The 18810-nt window shown below is 42.2% G+C and overlaps 1 protein-coding gene across 1 annotated transcript in view; it reads left to right on the plus strand.

Moving 5' to 3' along the window:
- stxbp5a (syntaxin binding protein 5a (tomosyn)) overlaps positions 1-18810 on the plus strand; it is a 129766-nt gene that overhangs the window by 73709 nt on the left and 37247 nt on the right. Inside the window, exons 6-7 of the mRNA XM_080452457.1 lie at positions 11769-11832; positions 13187-13270. Coding sequence (XP_080308583.1) covers positions 11769-11832; positions 13187-13270 — 148 coding nt within the window. The remainder of the gene's footprint in view (positions 1-11768; positions 11833-13186; positions 13271-18810) is intronic.

Below are 18810 nucleotides of genomic sequence, written 5' to 3' on the forward strand. Positions count from 1 at the left end.
CAGATCTACAAGCTCATAGCGCGGCACTTGAATAGCCAAAGAAATCTAAAAATGACACACAGATGCGTTCCCGGTCTTAATGGGTTAATGAACGCACTCACACACAAACTAAAAAAGCTCTACTGTATGTATGGAAGCACAGTGTAGTTGGTGCTCTAGGCAGTAAGGCCATGTCATGGAAGGTCAGTGGAAGATGGTTCACGCGCAGATAGATTGAAGAATGTGAGAAAAAAAAATACACCTTGGTGGCCCTGAGGAGCAACAGCACTAGTCTAAGACAGTGGTTTTCAAAGTAGGGGCCACGGCCAGGGGGGAATTGGAAACGAGAGGAAAAAAACAACCACATGAAAAAAAACATATAAAAAAAACATAACGTACTGTATATGAAATGTCTTCTCTATTTTTTAGGGGGGGTTGGGGCTGTTATGAATGATAACTATAACTAGAGTTGGGCTGGTGAACTTTTTTAAAACCGGTTTGTTATTGAGGACCTATTACTGCAGATCATATTGGTCAGAAACGGCAGATACAATATTTAGGAAGTTAATTTTGCATGTATTTACCATTCTTCTTATCCATAAGAATAAGAAAAGTGTGTTCTGTGATGTCTCACTTGACACTCGCCAGGATAGCATCAAATTCATATTAGCATATTAAAAACAATATAGCCAACTGTAAAGGGCTTACCCTAATGCCACGGACGGATGTTACCCGACAGTACAGTCCTTATAACCTTTAATCCTCTCTGTGCCTTAACATCATTGTATTTCCTCATTTACATCGGGTGTAATACCGGCTTAACACCTGCTTTGCCACAACTTCTCGCACAGACCGATGTAATGTAGCTCAATGAAACAGAAGTGATTGAAACACCTATTTATTGAACAACTACTACGGTTGGGTAATATCCGTGGGTTTAGGTTAAGCACTTTATATTTTGAATTTGTACATTTAAGGAGAAGTACGGGCATTAAATGCGGAATTCAAGTGGCTATTTGGCAAAGTGTCCATGGCTCTCAGAGATGCACATTAATGTCAGAATTGATCAAATAAGTCTCTGACCGTTGGTCTAGGTTTTAATAACTTCACAGTATAGCTTTGGGTTTGTGGTACTGTAAGTGTCAAGGTTAGACATGTAGTGCTGCCGCTTAGGGATTGAATGTACACTTAGTCAATGGAAAGATGGCGATGGTCTTCACAAGTACTGTATTGAGGTGTGTGTGTGTGTGTGTGTGTGTGTGTGTGTGTGTGTGTGTGTGTGTGTGTGAGTGTGAGTGTGTGTGTGTGTGTGTGTGTGTGTGTTTTGAGCTAATGTACGTTTGCTGACCACAGAGCAATAGGGAGAAGTGGGACATGTTGAAATGTTAACAGCTCACATTATGACACATACAGTACTGTACGTAGCTCATGTGAACAGGTTTGCCTAAGGGCACTACTGTTCCCTTTCTCCCCTGCTTCTCCCCACTCTCTCCTATTTAACACAGTATCCCGAGACAGGTCATACTAGATTCCACTTATGGTGTGTGTGTGTGTGACCGTGTGTGTGTGCATGCATATGCATATGCACCTGTCCTCCTGCATACCATACAGACCTCAGGGATTTCAGCTTCATACTGCAGTGGATTTGGGGGAGATCTGTAAAGGTCGATTGATCCACTGGAACCTGCTTCGATCAAATCTGAACTCCCAAGGGGACTGGCATCTCAATCAGCCATAATCTCCAGGCCAAACATCATCTGGTCCGGGTCATGATGACACACCAGCAGCGACACGAATAAACAATGCAAAAAATGTGGCGAGAATCGCGATTATTTCTCGTCAAACTTTCATTTTGGCGAACGCCTCATTCGTACAGGTTGATGATTTCATTTGCGGTGAAAATTCGACCGTGTTAAGAATAATAAATGAAGTCGCTTCATCGCCTCGTTATAATCGTGCCCAGTGTGCATAATATACTCAAACAGCAGTTTAAATGTATCCGAATTCATCGCAAAAAGGTCTACGGACCTTCAGGGTTAAAGCCCAGCATACAGAACTAAAGTGATGTTAGTCACCTCACTGTTCTAGCCGTTCTGTTGCTTTTAGGGACTTAGTCATTGTAGAGGCATTACTGGTGATTATTTATAAAAACTCTCATTGTGTAAATATTTTGTGAAAGCATGACTAGTCATCCTCACAATGTTGATGGTTATTACTAGTAACAACTATTGTGATATTTAAGTTTTGCCATATCGCCCAGCCCTTTGTATTGTGGATGCACACACACACACACACACACACACACACACACACACACACACACACACACACACACCACACACACACACACACACACACTCACAGTCACGCACACACACACACACACACACACACACACACACACACACACACACACACACACACACACACACACACACACACACACACGCAATCCACTTGGGGTGACACGAGGCCACCTGTGGTATTGTCGTGTTGCTAGGGGGTGTTGTTAAAAGTGTGTTGCTGGGTGACATTGTCATGGTGACTGCAACTCGGCTGCCTTAGAGTGGGTTGCCCACGGTGACACCAGCTGTGCTGAGCTTCAACGTGCATGTTCCATTGCGTGTGTGTGTGTGCGCACGCTCGCGTATGTCTGTGTGTGTGTGTGTGTGTGTGTGTGTGTGTGTGTGTGTGTGTGTGTGTGTGTGTGTGTGTGTGTGTGTGTGTGTGTGTGTGTGTGTGTGTGTGTGTGTGTGTGTGTGTGTGTGTGTGTGTGTGTGTGTCTCCTAGTGCAAGGTGAAGGCTAGCCATGGGGTGTGTCCATGTGCTGTGAAGATGCTGTCAAGTACACCCAGGAACATTTGCTTGACAGTGTGTGTGTGTGTGTGTGTGTGTGTGTGTGTGTGTGTGTGTGTGTGCATGCATTCTATATGTCCGTGTACATACTGTACTGTATATCCAGTGATTCTCAACCTGTGGGCCGGGGCCCACTGTTCGTCCGGGGGCCCGGGGCCCACTGGTGGGCCGTGAGGGCATCGCAAGTGGGCCCCCAAATAATTGCCAAACACTAGGATTTTAAAGATAGTTTGACATGCATTAGCAGAGATGCTCATAGGCCTGCGTCCTGCGTCGCTGACGCACAATATCGAGAAAGGACGCATTCATGACACCCTCGTGGCGTCCATGGGACGCACTAGAGTTGTCACCAAGAACAGAGAAAAATATAAAAATAATTCGCGGTAAAATCTTTTTTTACCGCAAATATTTTACAAATCCACAGTATCGGCCCGATATCAGGAATTATGACGTCATCCCGATAAAACCGATAAAATTAATTATAGCTCCGATAATATATAATATTTGTTTTGTCAGCTGTGATCTGCATGAACTCTCTCGGTTAGACACCGTTGTGTGGAGAAGTACAACTCTCTCGGTTAGACACCGTTGTATGGAGAAGTATATGCAATCTCCGGCCTGTCGCCCCAAAACACAGTCGCCCCGGGACTAATCCGGCGACCTCGGAACGGCCGCCTCCGCGGGAAAAATGGGGGCGACTATGTTTTGGGGCGAGGCTTCTAGTTACCAACACGAGCCGTAAAAACGAAAATGAAACCCAACTCTAGTTTCTGCAAATCCCCGATGCGCATTGCAAGCTTGACAACGCTGGGATGCATGTCCCGCGGTCTCACCAGGTCATGCACTTAGTTCGTGTTGCTGTCAAATCTAGATATTACAACTTGTGTCAGGTATGTTTATATCACCAGTCAGTAAATCAATGCAATTTGAAATGTGAGTTCGCTACCCACGAGCATTAGTGAGTTAGTTAGGAAGGAGGGGAGGAAGGGGGCGATGACGGCCCGGGAGGGTGATTATGTCGCAGCGCCATTATTTATTATTTTATTATCTTAAAAAACGTTGTGTCTGTAAAAAAAAAAAGAAAAAAGAAAAGTTGGATGGGTGTGTTTTGCCAAACTGCTACTCTGCTTCAACTTCACTTCATCTCCTAGCGAGCCTGTTATCTTAGTCCTGAAAAATAATATCCATTAAGAACGAATTCTTCGTTGTAAACTAGTTTGGTCAGTGAGAGGTGCACGGGAGCAGAAAGACAGTCTTGTCTCATCATCTCTGTTCATTGACAGCGCGGCGTCACGTTACTATAGTAACCCGACACCAGCACTGCACGTGTTGCAGCCTCGTTGTACGACGGTGTCGTGCACCGAAAATGGCAGATCGACAAGCTCACAATGCGTCGCGGACGCAAGGCATTGTGAGCTTGTAGATCTGCTATAGAGCGTCGCAGTTCCCGCCCACTTCCTGTTTTTTTTGGTGCCGGAAGAAAAAACTCAATGCATTTTTCCATTGACATTTCCAAAAATATTTATATCTATTAATTTAAGCCTCGAATCAAGCCATCATGACATGACATGAATCATGACCATAAACGTTTGATTCTGTGATTTTTTTTTGTTGAAAACGGCAAAACAAAGGGTATTTATTAAATATAGTATATCATATAATTAAATATAAAATAAAGAAAAATCACAGAAAAAAACGTTTTATGGTCATGATTCATGTCATCTCGTGATGGCTTGATTCGAGGCTTAAATTAATAGATATAAATATTTTTGGAAATGTCAATGGAAAAATGCATTGAGTTTTTTCTTCCGGCACCAAAAAAAACAGGAAGTGGGCGGGAACTGCGACGCTCTATATCGACACACGACCCGCTGTATAAATCTAGCTTGTATGTACAACTGGCTGCAGTCATAAATCTGCATTATGATTCAAACAGACTGTAACATCCAAATCGTTGGTTCTTGAATTATTTTTTGTTTCAGTGTACCACACTGGCTGCTGTTATAATATCTGCATTACTTTTCAAGAAGAATGTAACAAACACAGTATAAGTAAAATGATGATGTCATGATATACTGTATTTGGTTAGGTCAAAGCTATGTTAAATCCACCTTTGCCCACTACTAGTATTTCTTACCATAAGGTGTGCTAATACTACATATTCATATACATTTTAAATATATATATATTTATGATTTTTAATATTTGTATATATATTTGTATTTATCGGTTATCGGTATCGGTCTTGAGAAGCAGGAAGTTATCGATATCGGTATCGGTTTAAAAAAAACAATATCTTGCACCTCTAAAATCCACGGGACACCACCATTTTGCATGGCCACGTCCTACTTTATCCTACTTTATATACAATAAAATTGACAAAACCGTCCCAGGGGGCAACGAACGGGTCCGCGCCCCATCCCCCCCCCCGTTGACAAAACCGTCCCGGGGGGCACCGAACCGGGTCCAAGCACCAGGCACCACGAAGGGTTTGAATTTTTGAGGGACTCATAAAATGTCCCTGGGACTCATTCAAATGACCACCAGTGAGTCCCGGGACTCACTAGATTGAAAACCTAGCAACATCACTGCATTAGGCCTACGGACCCCCATTTAATGGCAGTTCTATCTCTGGGACCCCAATTTGTACTGTAAAATCAATGTTAATTTAACTCCTGAGAGAGTTTAACGGGTCCATTTGGTTCCATTTGTACTCTCTCAGAGTTACAGACCCGTATGAGTCCGTTTGTTTCACTATGCATCATTTAGCTGCGGACCCCCTGGAACTCCCTCAAGGACCCCTGGACCGTCTGGATATCAATTACTGTTACGAAATGATTTTCCTCCACTGTTATATTTTACAAAGCGCTCAAAGACCTGGTGCTGCATACAGTGGGGCGTTTTCATGAGAAAAGAAATGTGTGCGTGAAAGAATGCATACAGTTATGTTTATTTGATGTACTGTATTATTCACATACTGTATATATGTCTGTATACACAATACATCACATACTGTACTAGACCTCATTACACAAAGGAACTCAACTCAACACAACCACATGTACACGTGTGCTGATGTTCTTCTTGTTCCAAACAAGCACATTTAACAAAGGAAGGAGATGTTGTTTTGTGTGTGTGTTTGTTTGTGGAGGGAAGGATAGTAGGCAGCTTTTGGGAGCACTATCTGCACTCTGCCCATCCTCTCTCAGTTCAGTTGCCATGGAGATGACTCTTTCCCAAGCCGAATGTATTATGTGCGAGTGAGTTTGTGAATATTTTCCAAGACAGTTTTATTTTTAAAGTGCTTCTAACGAGCAACAAAAGCATCGGCTACCGATGAACGAAATGAGAGAAGTCGAACAATCAACACTATTCAGGCTACGAGGCAGGTGTGCGAGCATGTGTTATCTTTACGCAATGACAGTAGACGAAAGTGTGATTTATCATCTATACGGAGAACACCTTTCTAGTCATACTGTAGATCAATGGGCTGTGTACATGTCGTTGTCAATATACATAGATAGATAGATAGATACTTTTTTTTGTGTACTGCTGTTTTTGTATACATTTCTGTTTGTGTGTGTGTGTCTGTGAGTGCGGCACCTTGCATCCTGTTAACCGAGAGACAGCCGGTGAAGGGGGATTAGATAAATCAACAGTTGCAGCTGCAGCAGAGCTTAGGTAATAAGGCTCCAGCACTAACAGGCTAAATATAGAGACAACTGACTGACTGCCTGCCTGCCCACTATAGGAGCTGTATACCTTCTAATACATAGCTGTAGACCGGCAACTCTACAACCTGTCGGCCCGGGGACCACTCACCACTGGTGGGCCGCAAGGGTATTGCAAGAGAGCCCCCAAATAATTGGCAAAACGCTAAGATTTTATTGATAATAATTTGACGAGCAGGAAAAAATCTAACAAAAAAACGTCATGGTATGTTTTCTTTAAAACCCTGAAAATGAGTTTGCAGTGTGATAAGTAAGAAATTAAAGTTTATTGATCCAAGCCGGGACGCAATCGATGGATTGATCCATTAGAATGGCATACTCTGAAAATGCCCGCGGCCCACCCAACTGACCACTTAACACGGCGGCCGAACGTGGCCGCGAATGCTTTAGAGATTTTCAAGTGGGCCCTGATGCAGAAAAGGTTGAGAACCACTGCTGTAGACAATTCCTTTCACCCGTTCCCCTCTCTATCCTTGTCCTTCACTCACACCCATAAGTGTGAATGATCTGTGTAACCACTTAAACCATTGTTTTATGCTTTGGCTATTCAAAAATAGCAGATATACAAGCTCATAGCGCGGCACAGAGTGCCGCGCTATGAGCTCGCAGATCTGCTATTTTTGAAAAATCGTGAACATTTTGTGCAAAGCTTTGAATATATATATTTTTTAAACATTTGTAGCTCAAATCTTTGTTCCTGGGGGGGTCCCCGGAACAAAATATTTTGAGATGGGGGTCCGCGACCAAATACATATCATTTTGGGTGGTCCTTGACATGAAAAAGTCTGAGAACCACTGATATTATTGCAACATATGGTTTTCAGAAAACTGTTAGGATTTAGAAGACATTTGTAGATGCGGTCCAGGACTGAATGGGTTAAAGCTGTCATCTTTGGTGTTGGCAGATGACTTGTAGATATTTTTGGCCATCACTTCTCTCAGCAGATATTACTAATAAGCTTGATAAAGTCATAAGAGTACTAACAGCACATTCTTGCCAGCAAACTTAACATTTATTCGAAATCAGGCAATAATACTGTAGAGGGAAATTAGTCAGATATTCTTCATTGTTCAATAATACAGGTGAACAAGTTGAGGGCCTTCTGATAGAATTCAAATATTTTAGCCCAGTAGTCCTATTCAGATAGCTTGGGGCATGCATGACAACGGCATGTAGCAGTACTCTATATGCATCACTTATATTTGAGTGAACCTTCACCAACCAAGCATTCATGCAGTGGTGGAAAAAGTACTCAAATTCTTTACTTAAGTAAAAGTACCAATACTGCAATATAAAAATACTCTGATACAAGTAAAAGTCCAGAATTCAAAATTTACTTGAGTAAAAGTACTAAAGTATTGGCATCAAAATGTACTTATCAAAAGTAAAAGTAAAATAGCAGATCTACAAATAGCAGATCTACAAGCTCACAACGCGTCGCGCTGCGACGCGTTGTGAGCTTGTAGATCGGCTATTTTCAAATAGGCTATGTATAAAATAGGGCTAAAGTGGTTAATGTATGTTTTATAATATCATAGTTTATATCTGAAAAGTAACTAGTAACTAAAGTTTTAAAATAATTGTAGTGGAGTAAAGGTAAAAAATGTGCCTCTGAGATGTAGTGGAGTAGAAGTAAAAGTATTGGAAATTGGAAATACTCAAGTAAAGTACAAATACCTCAAAATTGTACTTAAGTACAGTACATAAGTAAATGCACTTAGTTACTTTCCACCACTGCATTCATGTAGTGTTCTCTGTAGAGGATTTTACATTGTAGAAGTCCAAGCATTCCACTTACAGTACAGAGGAGGAGTGAACTGTCTAAAATATATTCCCTTTGCTCGTCAAAGAACCCTATAGTATTCAGGTCAATCTGCCAAATACTTCTAAGCTCATTAGAATCAGCTTGTCAGACTCAGTAGGACTCAATAGCGGACCCAGACACAGTTGAGCAGTTTAAGCAGATTCTATTAAACAGAATTATAGTTCACAGTCTCGTAGTCGGAAACGCAGGCAGGGGTCAGTAATCCAAAATATCCAGGAAAAGGCAAATAATCCAAAACGATGAGCAGAGGCAAGAGGCAGAACACCAGCAAACAGAGTCCAAGACGCTGGGTAAAAGCACAGGTCAAGATAGTAGAGTCCAAAACTAGAATCTGAGGCAGCACACAAAAAACGTATTTCCTAAAAAGTTCATAAAGGAGCACATCACCCATTTTCAACCTTATGTTCATATAATTGATCCTCACTAATGCTCATTGTAAGATGGCACAATTTCCAACCACTCACTCTGCGTTTCATTGGTTGGGCTGTGGACAGTTCAGAAACCTGACTACCAATGACATCATCATCCAAGCTAATAGAAACTACAGCCTTTCTCTTCCTGGAGAGTTAGCATGTTTAAATACAAAGTTTAAATACGTTTTTTTTTTAATGACCAAGTCTGCCTACCGATGATGTCACTGGTAGGCAGGTTTCAGAACTGTCCGCTGTCCCTCTGTGAGTAGACAGAAATGGTGCCATCTTATAATGACCATTAGTGACGACCATAGGTTGAATATTGGTGAAGTGGCCCTTTAACAATTACAGGGTTCTACCCAAGTATGAAAAGTATGTAAAAGTCTATGCCCTTTTGTCAGGGACAGAGTTGGTTGGCAAGAGAGACACAGCGTGTTTCTTTTTTCTTCCTCTTTTATTCTTTTGTAATCAAAAATGTTTAACAAAAAACAATGCTGGGCCGAAAACAAATGAGGTCAACAAAATCAAACTACTGTATACAGAACTCAATGACTGGCCTAACCTAAGTACAATTTAGGCATTTAGCAGACGCTCTTAATCCAGAGAGATTTACAGTAAGCACGGTAAACACGAGGTAATACATCAAATGCATAGAAATTGTAATCTAGGATAGGTAAACCAAGAACCTATCATCAGTCTAAACAGTATAATATTAAAACATGTATAATCTGTACATTGAAACTATAGGATGCCAGGGCCGCAAATGAATCTGGCATCTGTCTACATGACATGCTATCTAAATCACATTTTAGCCTTTGCATTAGCCTGCAAGGTCGTCAAGGCTAGGGCAAGTGCTACGGTCTGAAGAGATGAGTCTTCAGATTACGGCGGAAGATTGGGAGTGAGTCTGCCGTTCTAACTGCAATGGGGAGTTGGTTCCACAGTTTGGAAGCCAGAAGGGAGAAGAGTCTGGGACGTGTGGAGCGTTGTCCCGGATGTTTTAGGGAATGTTCTGACAGCTTCCCTGTGTTAGCTGATCTGAGTGAGCGGAAGGGGTTGTAGGTTTGGATAAGTGAGACATGAGGGGAACATATAGTGGGTGATCAGTCCACTCTTAACACAAATGGATGAAATCTAGCTGCCTGTGTCCATTATTCCATTTTTAATTCCGATGTTGGAGTCGGACAGTGGAGGGTTCGTCCAAAGGACAGATTCCATATTGGCGGATTCCAGAATCGTCTTTTTTACCTCGGCAAAGGTGAGGGAGCAATTGTTCAGTAGAAAGGGCTTATATAATATCCATTCCAAGTTTTATGTTGTGAGGTGTGAGGGCGGCCATAGCTGAGTGGTTAGTGAGCCCGCCTAGGGAACCAGCTGGCCCTGGTTGCCCCAGGTTCGATTCCAGGCTATCCCAGCATATGTGCCGATGATATGAAATTTGTCCCTGAGCAAGACTCTTAACCCCAATTGCTCACAGGTTCTCATTGGAAACAAGACCGCAAGGACTTTCATGAACGACCTGTTAAAAGGAATTATCCTTATCCTTATCCTTAGGTTTAACTTAAAACGAACGTCTTATTCTCATTACACCTTTGTGTACAGTGAATCTGTATAACAAACTAATTCAGGCAGTAGTCATATGAGAAACCAAATATCTCCTAAATTAACAAGGTTTCATCCTGTGAAATGTCTTTTTGGCTTCTAATGATACCCCAGGAGCATTGTTTCCTTTATAATTTAAGATATTTAAGAGACCTATCGAACTTCCGTCAAGGGTAATATAACGGACTTTAATTTCCCAAAACGTAAGTACCAGGGCTTGTTTTTCTTTATATCATTTCTTTACTTTTTTTTATTTTACCTTTACCCAGGGGAGGGTCACTGAGAACGAATTCTATTTAAAAAAAATTTAATATGTGCTGAAGGTGATTTGTAAACCTTTTTGGTCATACAATAAGAGTGAATAGCCAACAACAATGCTCTGATTCTCCTCCGTGTTTGTTCTTTGATGCAGCGGGAATCTTGTTCCAATCATTAAAGGCTTCTGGGCTTAATGATTGGGCTTTGTCTGTCCTTATCATCTATCCTTCTAAACTTTCCTGACTGATAGGCATTCTGCGATGCCGTGCTCCCTGTCAGTCTACGGGCTACATTAGTCGCTGTAGGTCAAACTAGAGGGTAGGAACTTAGGAAGATCCTGTCGCCGCTTGGCAGGGAGAGGTGTGTGTGTGTGTGTGTGTGTGTGTGTGTGTGTGTGTGTGTGTGTGTGTGTGTGTGTGTTTGTGTATGTGTGTGTGTGTGTGTGTGTGTGTGTGTGTGTGTGTGTGTGTGTGTGTGTGGGAGAAAGAGAGAGATACGTCTAGAAGGTAATCAGGAGGTATTCTGCAAGTGATGCAAAGCGGAAGGCGGACAAGGTTTTGTTCCTATTTTTCATTCAGACATGCAAATGCATGCAGACACACGGGCACGTACACGTGTGCGCACGCGCGTGCACACACACACACACACACACACACACACACACACACACACACACACACACACACACACACACACACACACACACACACACACACACACACAGTACACACCCCTTGGGAGCTGTGTGGTTGACAGTGCCATCCATCATGCCTTGCAGTGGATTTGTGTCTTTAAACAGTGTTTTAGTGCCTAGATGTTGGTTGGCATCTTTGCCCTCCCCAGAGGACCTTCTCTGACATACGGTACTCACGAGGCTGGATTCCCATAGATTTTTATCTTAACCCCCACTCCCAAAGCCATGTGTGTCTCTGTGAACCCAATGAACCCACATGTGATGTCTATATGTTTCCCATAATTTGCGGTTGTACATCGTTGCCTGTACAGACATTTATTTTGCATTGAATTGTATTGAATCTCTCTCTCTCTCTCTCTCTCTCTCTCTCTCTCTCTCTCTCTCTCTCTCTCTCTCATATATATATCAGGTCCTCCAAGGCCCACCCTGGACCTGTGGTCCATATAAGTGATAACCCCATGGATGAGGGCAAGGTGAGTAATAGCTGTTCTGTCCGACATTCACACATGCACACAATAGAGATAGACATAACACACGTTGAAACACACATGATACTGGGTCAATTCACAGTTGTAATGCATATAACTGTATGCAGTCCAGTCATACCAGACTCATACAGTACCTGTAGCTGTTTGACATGTGTTTCAGGGCAGAATCATGCCTTTTGCTCAGCCTCACTTTGGCTTCAGAAAGCACACACCAAGTGTCTATGTTCTATCATTCTTTAATGAATGGCATATGCTTCTTTGTCCTTGTAGCTGTTGTAGGCATAAAAGCCTGGCATCGTCATTCTCTTTTTATTTTTATGTTATAATCTAGGGCAATTTCCTTCTGATGTTCTGCCTGAATAACTTTTGAACATATTGAAACCTCAATTGATCTTCTTCTTTCTCGGCGTGTGTCTCAGAAAGTGCAAATTCAGAATGACAGGGTGAAAAATTAAAAGATTAGTCTCACCTCACCTGATTAAGGTGATATTCCCCTGTCTTGTCTCGCATGTCTTTCCCCTCTCTCTGCCCTTGGTTTCTTGCCTCTCTACACTCTGAAATAAAGTATAAAGATGCCAGAAATAACATATTAAGAGGGGACTACAGCGTCCAGGGCTGTTGTTTCAGTTTGTTTATACCTGGCTCTCTTTTATGCTACGTGTTGTCAGAGAAATAGCACATTTTCAGTTGCTTTTTTTATTTGTTGTCTCGTGACATACCAGTGTTGATTTTGTCGACTAAAACTATGACGAAAAATGTTCGTCGACTACCTTTTTCCACTGACGAAAACGAAATAAAAACGAAATAAAAACTAAGCTATGATGGCTATAACTATGACTGAATGTACTGACAATTTTGTCAACAAATACAAACTAGACAAAAATTTTATGGAGGTACTAGTGGAGAAGAGATCCAGTAGAAGTCATTTTATGTTTTGATGCACTCGGGTGTTGCGCTCTGAAAATAGCAGATCTACAAGCTCACAACGCGTCGCGCTGCGACGCGTTGTGAGCTTGTAGATCTGCTATTTTCAGCAGGCAACCAAGAGTAAAATCTGCCATCAAGACGCCATCAAGGCACCGCCAAAATACAATTTAGTCGACTAAATCAACTCGTCGTCTATAATCTTATGATATTTAGTCGACTAAAACTAGACAAAAACTAAAACATTTCAGATTACTAAAATATGACAAAAACTAAATGGAATTTTATTAAAAAGACTATGACTAAAACGAAAAAAAAAAATTGCTGTCAAAATCAACACTATGACATGGGCTCTATTCTATGCATCTTTTCCACCTATCTCACTGACTGCCTGCCTGTCGCTTTTCCTCTCCAGCTCATACTTGGATATGAGTCCGGGATCGTGGTCCTGTGGGATCTGAAATCAAAGAAGGCTGACTATCGCTATACTTACGACGAGGTGAGCCAAGTCTCTATTACCCTACTCTCTCACGGCTTCATAATGACTTTCAGTCACTCCAGGACTCCTCTGATCTTGAGAACATTGAAAAAGGAATCTCATCTCATCCCATATTCATGAAGCACCAGCTTTGAATAGATGCGTGTGTGTTTGTGTGTGGTGTCGTGTGTGTGTGTGTGTATGTATTGTTTGCCTACAAGAGTTGATGTCACTGAGACAAAGGAGATCTCTTGTGAATACGCACAATAATTCCCTTGAGTTGACAAGGCGCATGTGTTAAGCATGTACTTTGATATGTACATCATACACATACCCACGTCCCACACCCTTGTTTAATCACACACACACACACACACACACACCCCCACACACACATACACACACACACACACACACACACACACACACCCCCACACACACACACACACACACACACACACACACACACACACACACACACACACACACACACACACACACACACACACACACACACACACACACACCTCCAGTGTGGATGAGTGACACGCTGGGAGACAGTGGGAGAGGATGCATGCTGACTATCAGGAAGGAGATTAGGAACTCTTCCTGTCTCTCCCTTTGGAAGAGAGCAGAATTCTCTATAGGTTATTGTGTGTCAAACTGGCTCGTTTGATGTAGAACCCCCTCTTTGGGTTCAGTTTAGTCCATGATGCAGAATGGGGTTGAGCGCAATATCACCTACTGTAGTCTCACAATGAAATAGTATGTCTCTTGTCATATTATGACAAGTAGAGTAATTTTCTGTTTGTCAAATGTGTATTTTGAACCACTTTTCACCCTGACATCTGTATGCTGGACATTCCATTTTACTGTGGGTGAAATGTTCCCAAACATTTCAAATTATTAAAATAATATATTTTCTACTGTACAAGCTCACAGTGGGATGCAATGCATTGTGAGCTTGTAGATTGGCTACAGTATTTTCACACCATCGTACAACATCAAAGCATAAAATAGGGCTTAAAGGGATACTTCACTTTCGGGCCGGGGACACATTTAAAAAAAATATTAAAAATAAATGAAAAAAGTTATGGAAAATTCATGGCCCCCTCACACATTAGTAGGACACTGCGTGTCGTGAGGGGGCCATGAATTTTCCATAACTTTTTTCATTTATTTTTAATATTTTTTTTTAAATGTGTCCCCGGCCCGAAAGTGAAGTATCCCTTTAAGTGGCCAAATTACTACTACTGTATACTAAATGGTCAACAAGTCTCTTCACAACTAAAGACACAGCTTGTTGGTGTTATCACAACTAAACGTGTGGGTATGAGAAATGCTGTGTTGTTGATGTAGTGATTCCTCAGCCGATCTTCACGTTATCAACCCATTGAATGGGGCTGTTATCACCGTTATTATCCCGTAGCTATGGTCCAGTCGGTCCCTACTGGCCTACCAGGAGGCTCTGGTAGGCCGTTATCATTAACGCATGTGCCGTCACGTGACCTGTCCCAGTCCCGGAAAAGACGCGCTGTGATTGGCCCGGAAAAGACGTGCTGTGATTGGCCGGAAAAGACGCGCTGTGATTGGCCAGTAGTCACTTTGATTGGCAGTTGGGGCGAATTTACGATTCTGTGCCTCTCATAACTCGGACGGCGCTGAGTCGGCGGAAGCGGACTTTGCAACGTTCGGCAAGACACGTTAGCCTCTCGAGGCGTCTCGAGGCCGTGCCTCTCGAGGCTCATGTCCGCTTCTGACGGCGCACCTCCGACATGTTTCGATCCCAGGAGGTTGGGGCTGAAAGTCTAACGATTAGCGAGGCACGCCCAGTGTTGCCAGACTCTGTGAGAGAAACAAGCAACCAGGTCTAGGAAAGCCAGCCCAAAAGAAGCGACTATGGGCGACATGAGCACTTTAACATATACATCAGCTATTTGAAAATAGCCGATCTACAAGCTCACAACGCGTCGCGATGCGACGCGTTGTGAGCTTGTAGATCGGCTATTTTCAAATAAAATCTTGCGGGGAAATCATAATAAGCAGATCTGGCAACCCTGCCACGCCGCCGAGGCAGGTGCCGGAAGGTGCTGTATTTCAACGTGACTCCGCCCCGTGACAGCACATGCGGTAACATTGAATCACCCCTAGAATGGCTGATAACAGCCTACCAGAAACTCCTGGTAGGCCAGTAGGGACCTACTGGGAACCATAGCTATGGGATGATAAGAGGGCGATAACAACCCCATTCAATGGGATGATTTCTAGGTAGTTCTAGGTATCGGCTGCAGGCAGCAGCCTTGCAGTAGAGTGTTTATCTCCAAAATGAGTAATCCAGCACCCAAAGCTGATAAGCTGCCCTCATATTGATTCTCAATTTTACCTATTTATTTGGCTTCCCCTGTTTGCAAGTAAGGAGAAGGAGAAGTGAGCGTGGCTAATAATCACCTTTGGCTGTTGGATTACTGAAGGATACAACTTTGGTTGGCACCACAAGGAAGATGAGAATCCATCTACCTACTGAATATTGTCTCCAAAATAAGCTTAGAAACACTTGACACTTGTGTCAATATTTGTTTCCCGCCCGAGGCAGCATTTGCACAAATAAAAGCAATAATAGGTACTGTATGCAACCACATTATGTATGTAAGAGCATCTTAGTGAGCACACACTGTGTGTCAATGGTTCATACATTCACAGTAGTGGTTTAAGCAGATTGAATGACTTTGGGAACACACAGTTCACTGACATACAGTACAGACACTCACAAACACACAGCATTACACTCGCTTTGTGTGCAAAATGATCACGCACGCATCGACACAAGGGTGTCTCTGCATAGCACTTATACGCCGAGTCACAGTGTCAGTGTGTTGTTAACTCTTTAAGACCGGGAACGCAGCATCGCAGTGTGTCATTTTTAGATTATTTTGGCTATTCAAAAATAGCAGATATACAAGCTCATACCACGGCACCAACTTGTAGATCTGCTATTTTTTTGAAAAATCATGAAAAGGTGCAAATATTTGATTTTGTTTTATTTTTTTTGGCGGACATTTGTAACTCAAATTTTTGCTTCTGGGGGTTCCTGGAACTAAATATTTTACAAATGTTCGCTTAAAAAAATATGTAATCCAAGATTTTGCCACGATTTTTCAAAAATAGCAGATCTACAAACTCGTAGCGCGGCACTCGGTGCCGCGCTATGAGCTTGTAGATCTGCTAATTTTGAATAGCCAAAGAAATCTAAAAAATGACACACAGATGCGTTCCCGGTCTTAATGGGTTAAGGATAATGTGATTACCACTGCACTCGTGCTGGTGTTCCCCTCAATAGTCACCCAGGACCCTGCATGATTCTGTATGTGTGCACGTCTCTCTCTTTCTACCCCTCTCTCTCTCTCTCTCTCTCTCTCTCTCTCTCTCTCTCTCTCTCTCTCTCTCTCTCCTTCTCACACTCTCTCTCTCAGATAAGCTAATATGCCCTCACTGCCTCCGAAGGCATTCCAATCTCCGCTACTGAACCTCCTAAGGGACTCTAATAATGTCTTGTGGGAGAGCTCATCTCTCCTCCCCAGCCCTGCGGTTACACCTCCCCAGAGGCACACATTACACCGCTTCTCATTTGCTCAGCATAACGCACACGCCAGACCAGACCGCACTGAGCAGAGGTGTATTTTACTCTGATGGGTCCTATGTCTTAAAAAATGTAAAAAATATCAATTTTTCATAATGTAGAGAATAGAGATTCAGCAGAAAATTAAGTAGATTTCATTCACTATTACCTCTGGCTAAACGGGTTGACTAATGTGAATTGAATGTACTGTAATTAATATTTTAAAATTCTAAAGTGGATTCAAAGTGGTCCTCAAAGGACCCAGAAAAGTATGGTTGTAGGTACTGTACCTCAAAGCCCACGCCTATAATGCATTATAAACGTTATTATAATGCATTATAATCTGCGGTCAATATTAATTATAATCTGCTTATAACACTGTATAATTACAGATATAAGCACTCATACAGTAAGTACTCATAATGCTTTACAATATAATCTGAACATCATAAAGCATTTTATGACTTACTGGCCAGGATCATAGTGTATTTTAGTTATCATAGTAATAATCTCATTATAATTTCATAATGCAGATTATAATCACTGTTATGATGCATTATAGTGTGATTACAAAGTTGTTAATAATATAAGAAGAGGGATTATCCAGGTTGAGACTTCCTAATCCTCAACCTTTCTTCAAAACTGTCCAAGGTATGTTGCTGACAGATTGAGGGGAAAAAAACAATACAATGTAAATCACTAGCTGTAAATCACTATCCTTGTGAGCTTGTAGATCGCCTATTTTCTGTGCAGTACTACAGTATGTGTGGGATGCACATGCCAGATTTTCATGACAGCAAGGCAAGCTTGTGAAAGTAAGGGTGAAGAGTGTTCTACTGTCAGTTTTTCAACTGAAAACTATTTATTTTCTCTGAGTGACAGTCGTATACGAGAAGGTATTAATGACCACTTAGCTTCTTTGGCAGGCATCTTATCTCTGGTTCTATCAAGGTTTACATGAAAATGCTGGTGTTTTTTCAATTCTTGGCTCCTACCCATTTCCACATAATTATATATACTGTAGGTCATGGATGTGTGGTAATGATTCAGAGCAAGCTATCATTAATTGCCATTTGCCGCTGATGTCAGCAACAAGACAGGGCTGTAAAATATGCATCATTTTTACTGCTATCTTTTCATGTGAAAAGTATATTGCTCTTTCTTTTTTGCTTTCTTTCAGTAGCTACCTGGTTTGTTTTCAAAGTTACTGTCCTCAAAGACAGCACTAAGGACTGCTGAGAAAATGACAGCTCTTTGTTTAAGCATAGCAATGATCTCTATCAGGGGCGTGTTTGGTATTTCACACAGAAAGCATTATTTGAGCTGACAGCGCCTGTCTGCCATGCATTTCCGGTAAAGACGCGCTGGTGCTCTCCTCTTCCCAGCACCGTTCTTTTTTGGAGAGGAGCACTGCTCTTTTGATCCTCCTGGCTGTGTCTGACAACCCGGTAATTTGAATCGTTATCACAACCAGTCTACAGTATGTTTACGTTGTTTCAGCTAAGCTATTTGTGCTAATAATAACACAGATGACAGGAGATTCGAGTGCAGCAACGGTTGATTGGTTTGAACGTTGCGCGTGTCATTAAATGCTGCGTGTGAGCGCTATGATATCCAAAGCGTAATGGTATTTCTTTTCCCGGCGGTACGGTACGGCGGTGGCATGCCGTACATGCGTGTGCGCGTGAGAAAATACTGGCCACACGCCGTGGTGTCCCGTCCAACGACCAAAACACCACTGCTCACACTCACTCTTCCCCAGTCCCCCCCATTCTCATTCGCTAACAAGATAATGCATACATACACCCACGTAAGTCAGATGGTCTCTCCACGTTCAACCTCATTCGTCTCCCTTCATTCCCATTCGCTAACAAGCTAACACACACGCCCTCAATCTAAATGGTATATTTAAGCAGAACACTGTTCACTCTTTATGCTCATTATT

The sequence above is a fragment of the Gymnoscopelus braueri genome (genome assembly GCF_963280865.1).
Source record: "Gymnoscopelus braueri genome assembly, chromosome: 16".
NCBI classification, from domain to species: Eukaryota; Metazoa; Chordata; class Actinopteri; order Myctophiformes; family Myctophidae; genus Gymnoscopelus; species Gymnoscopelus braueri.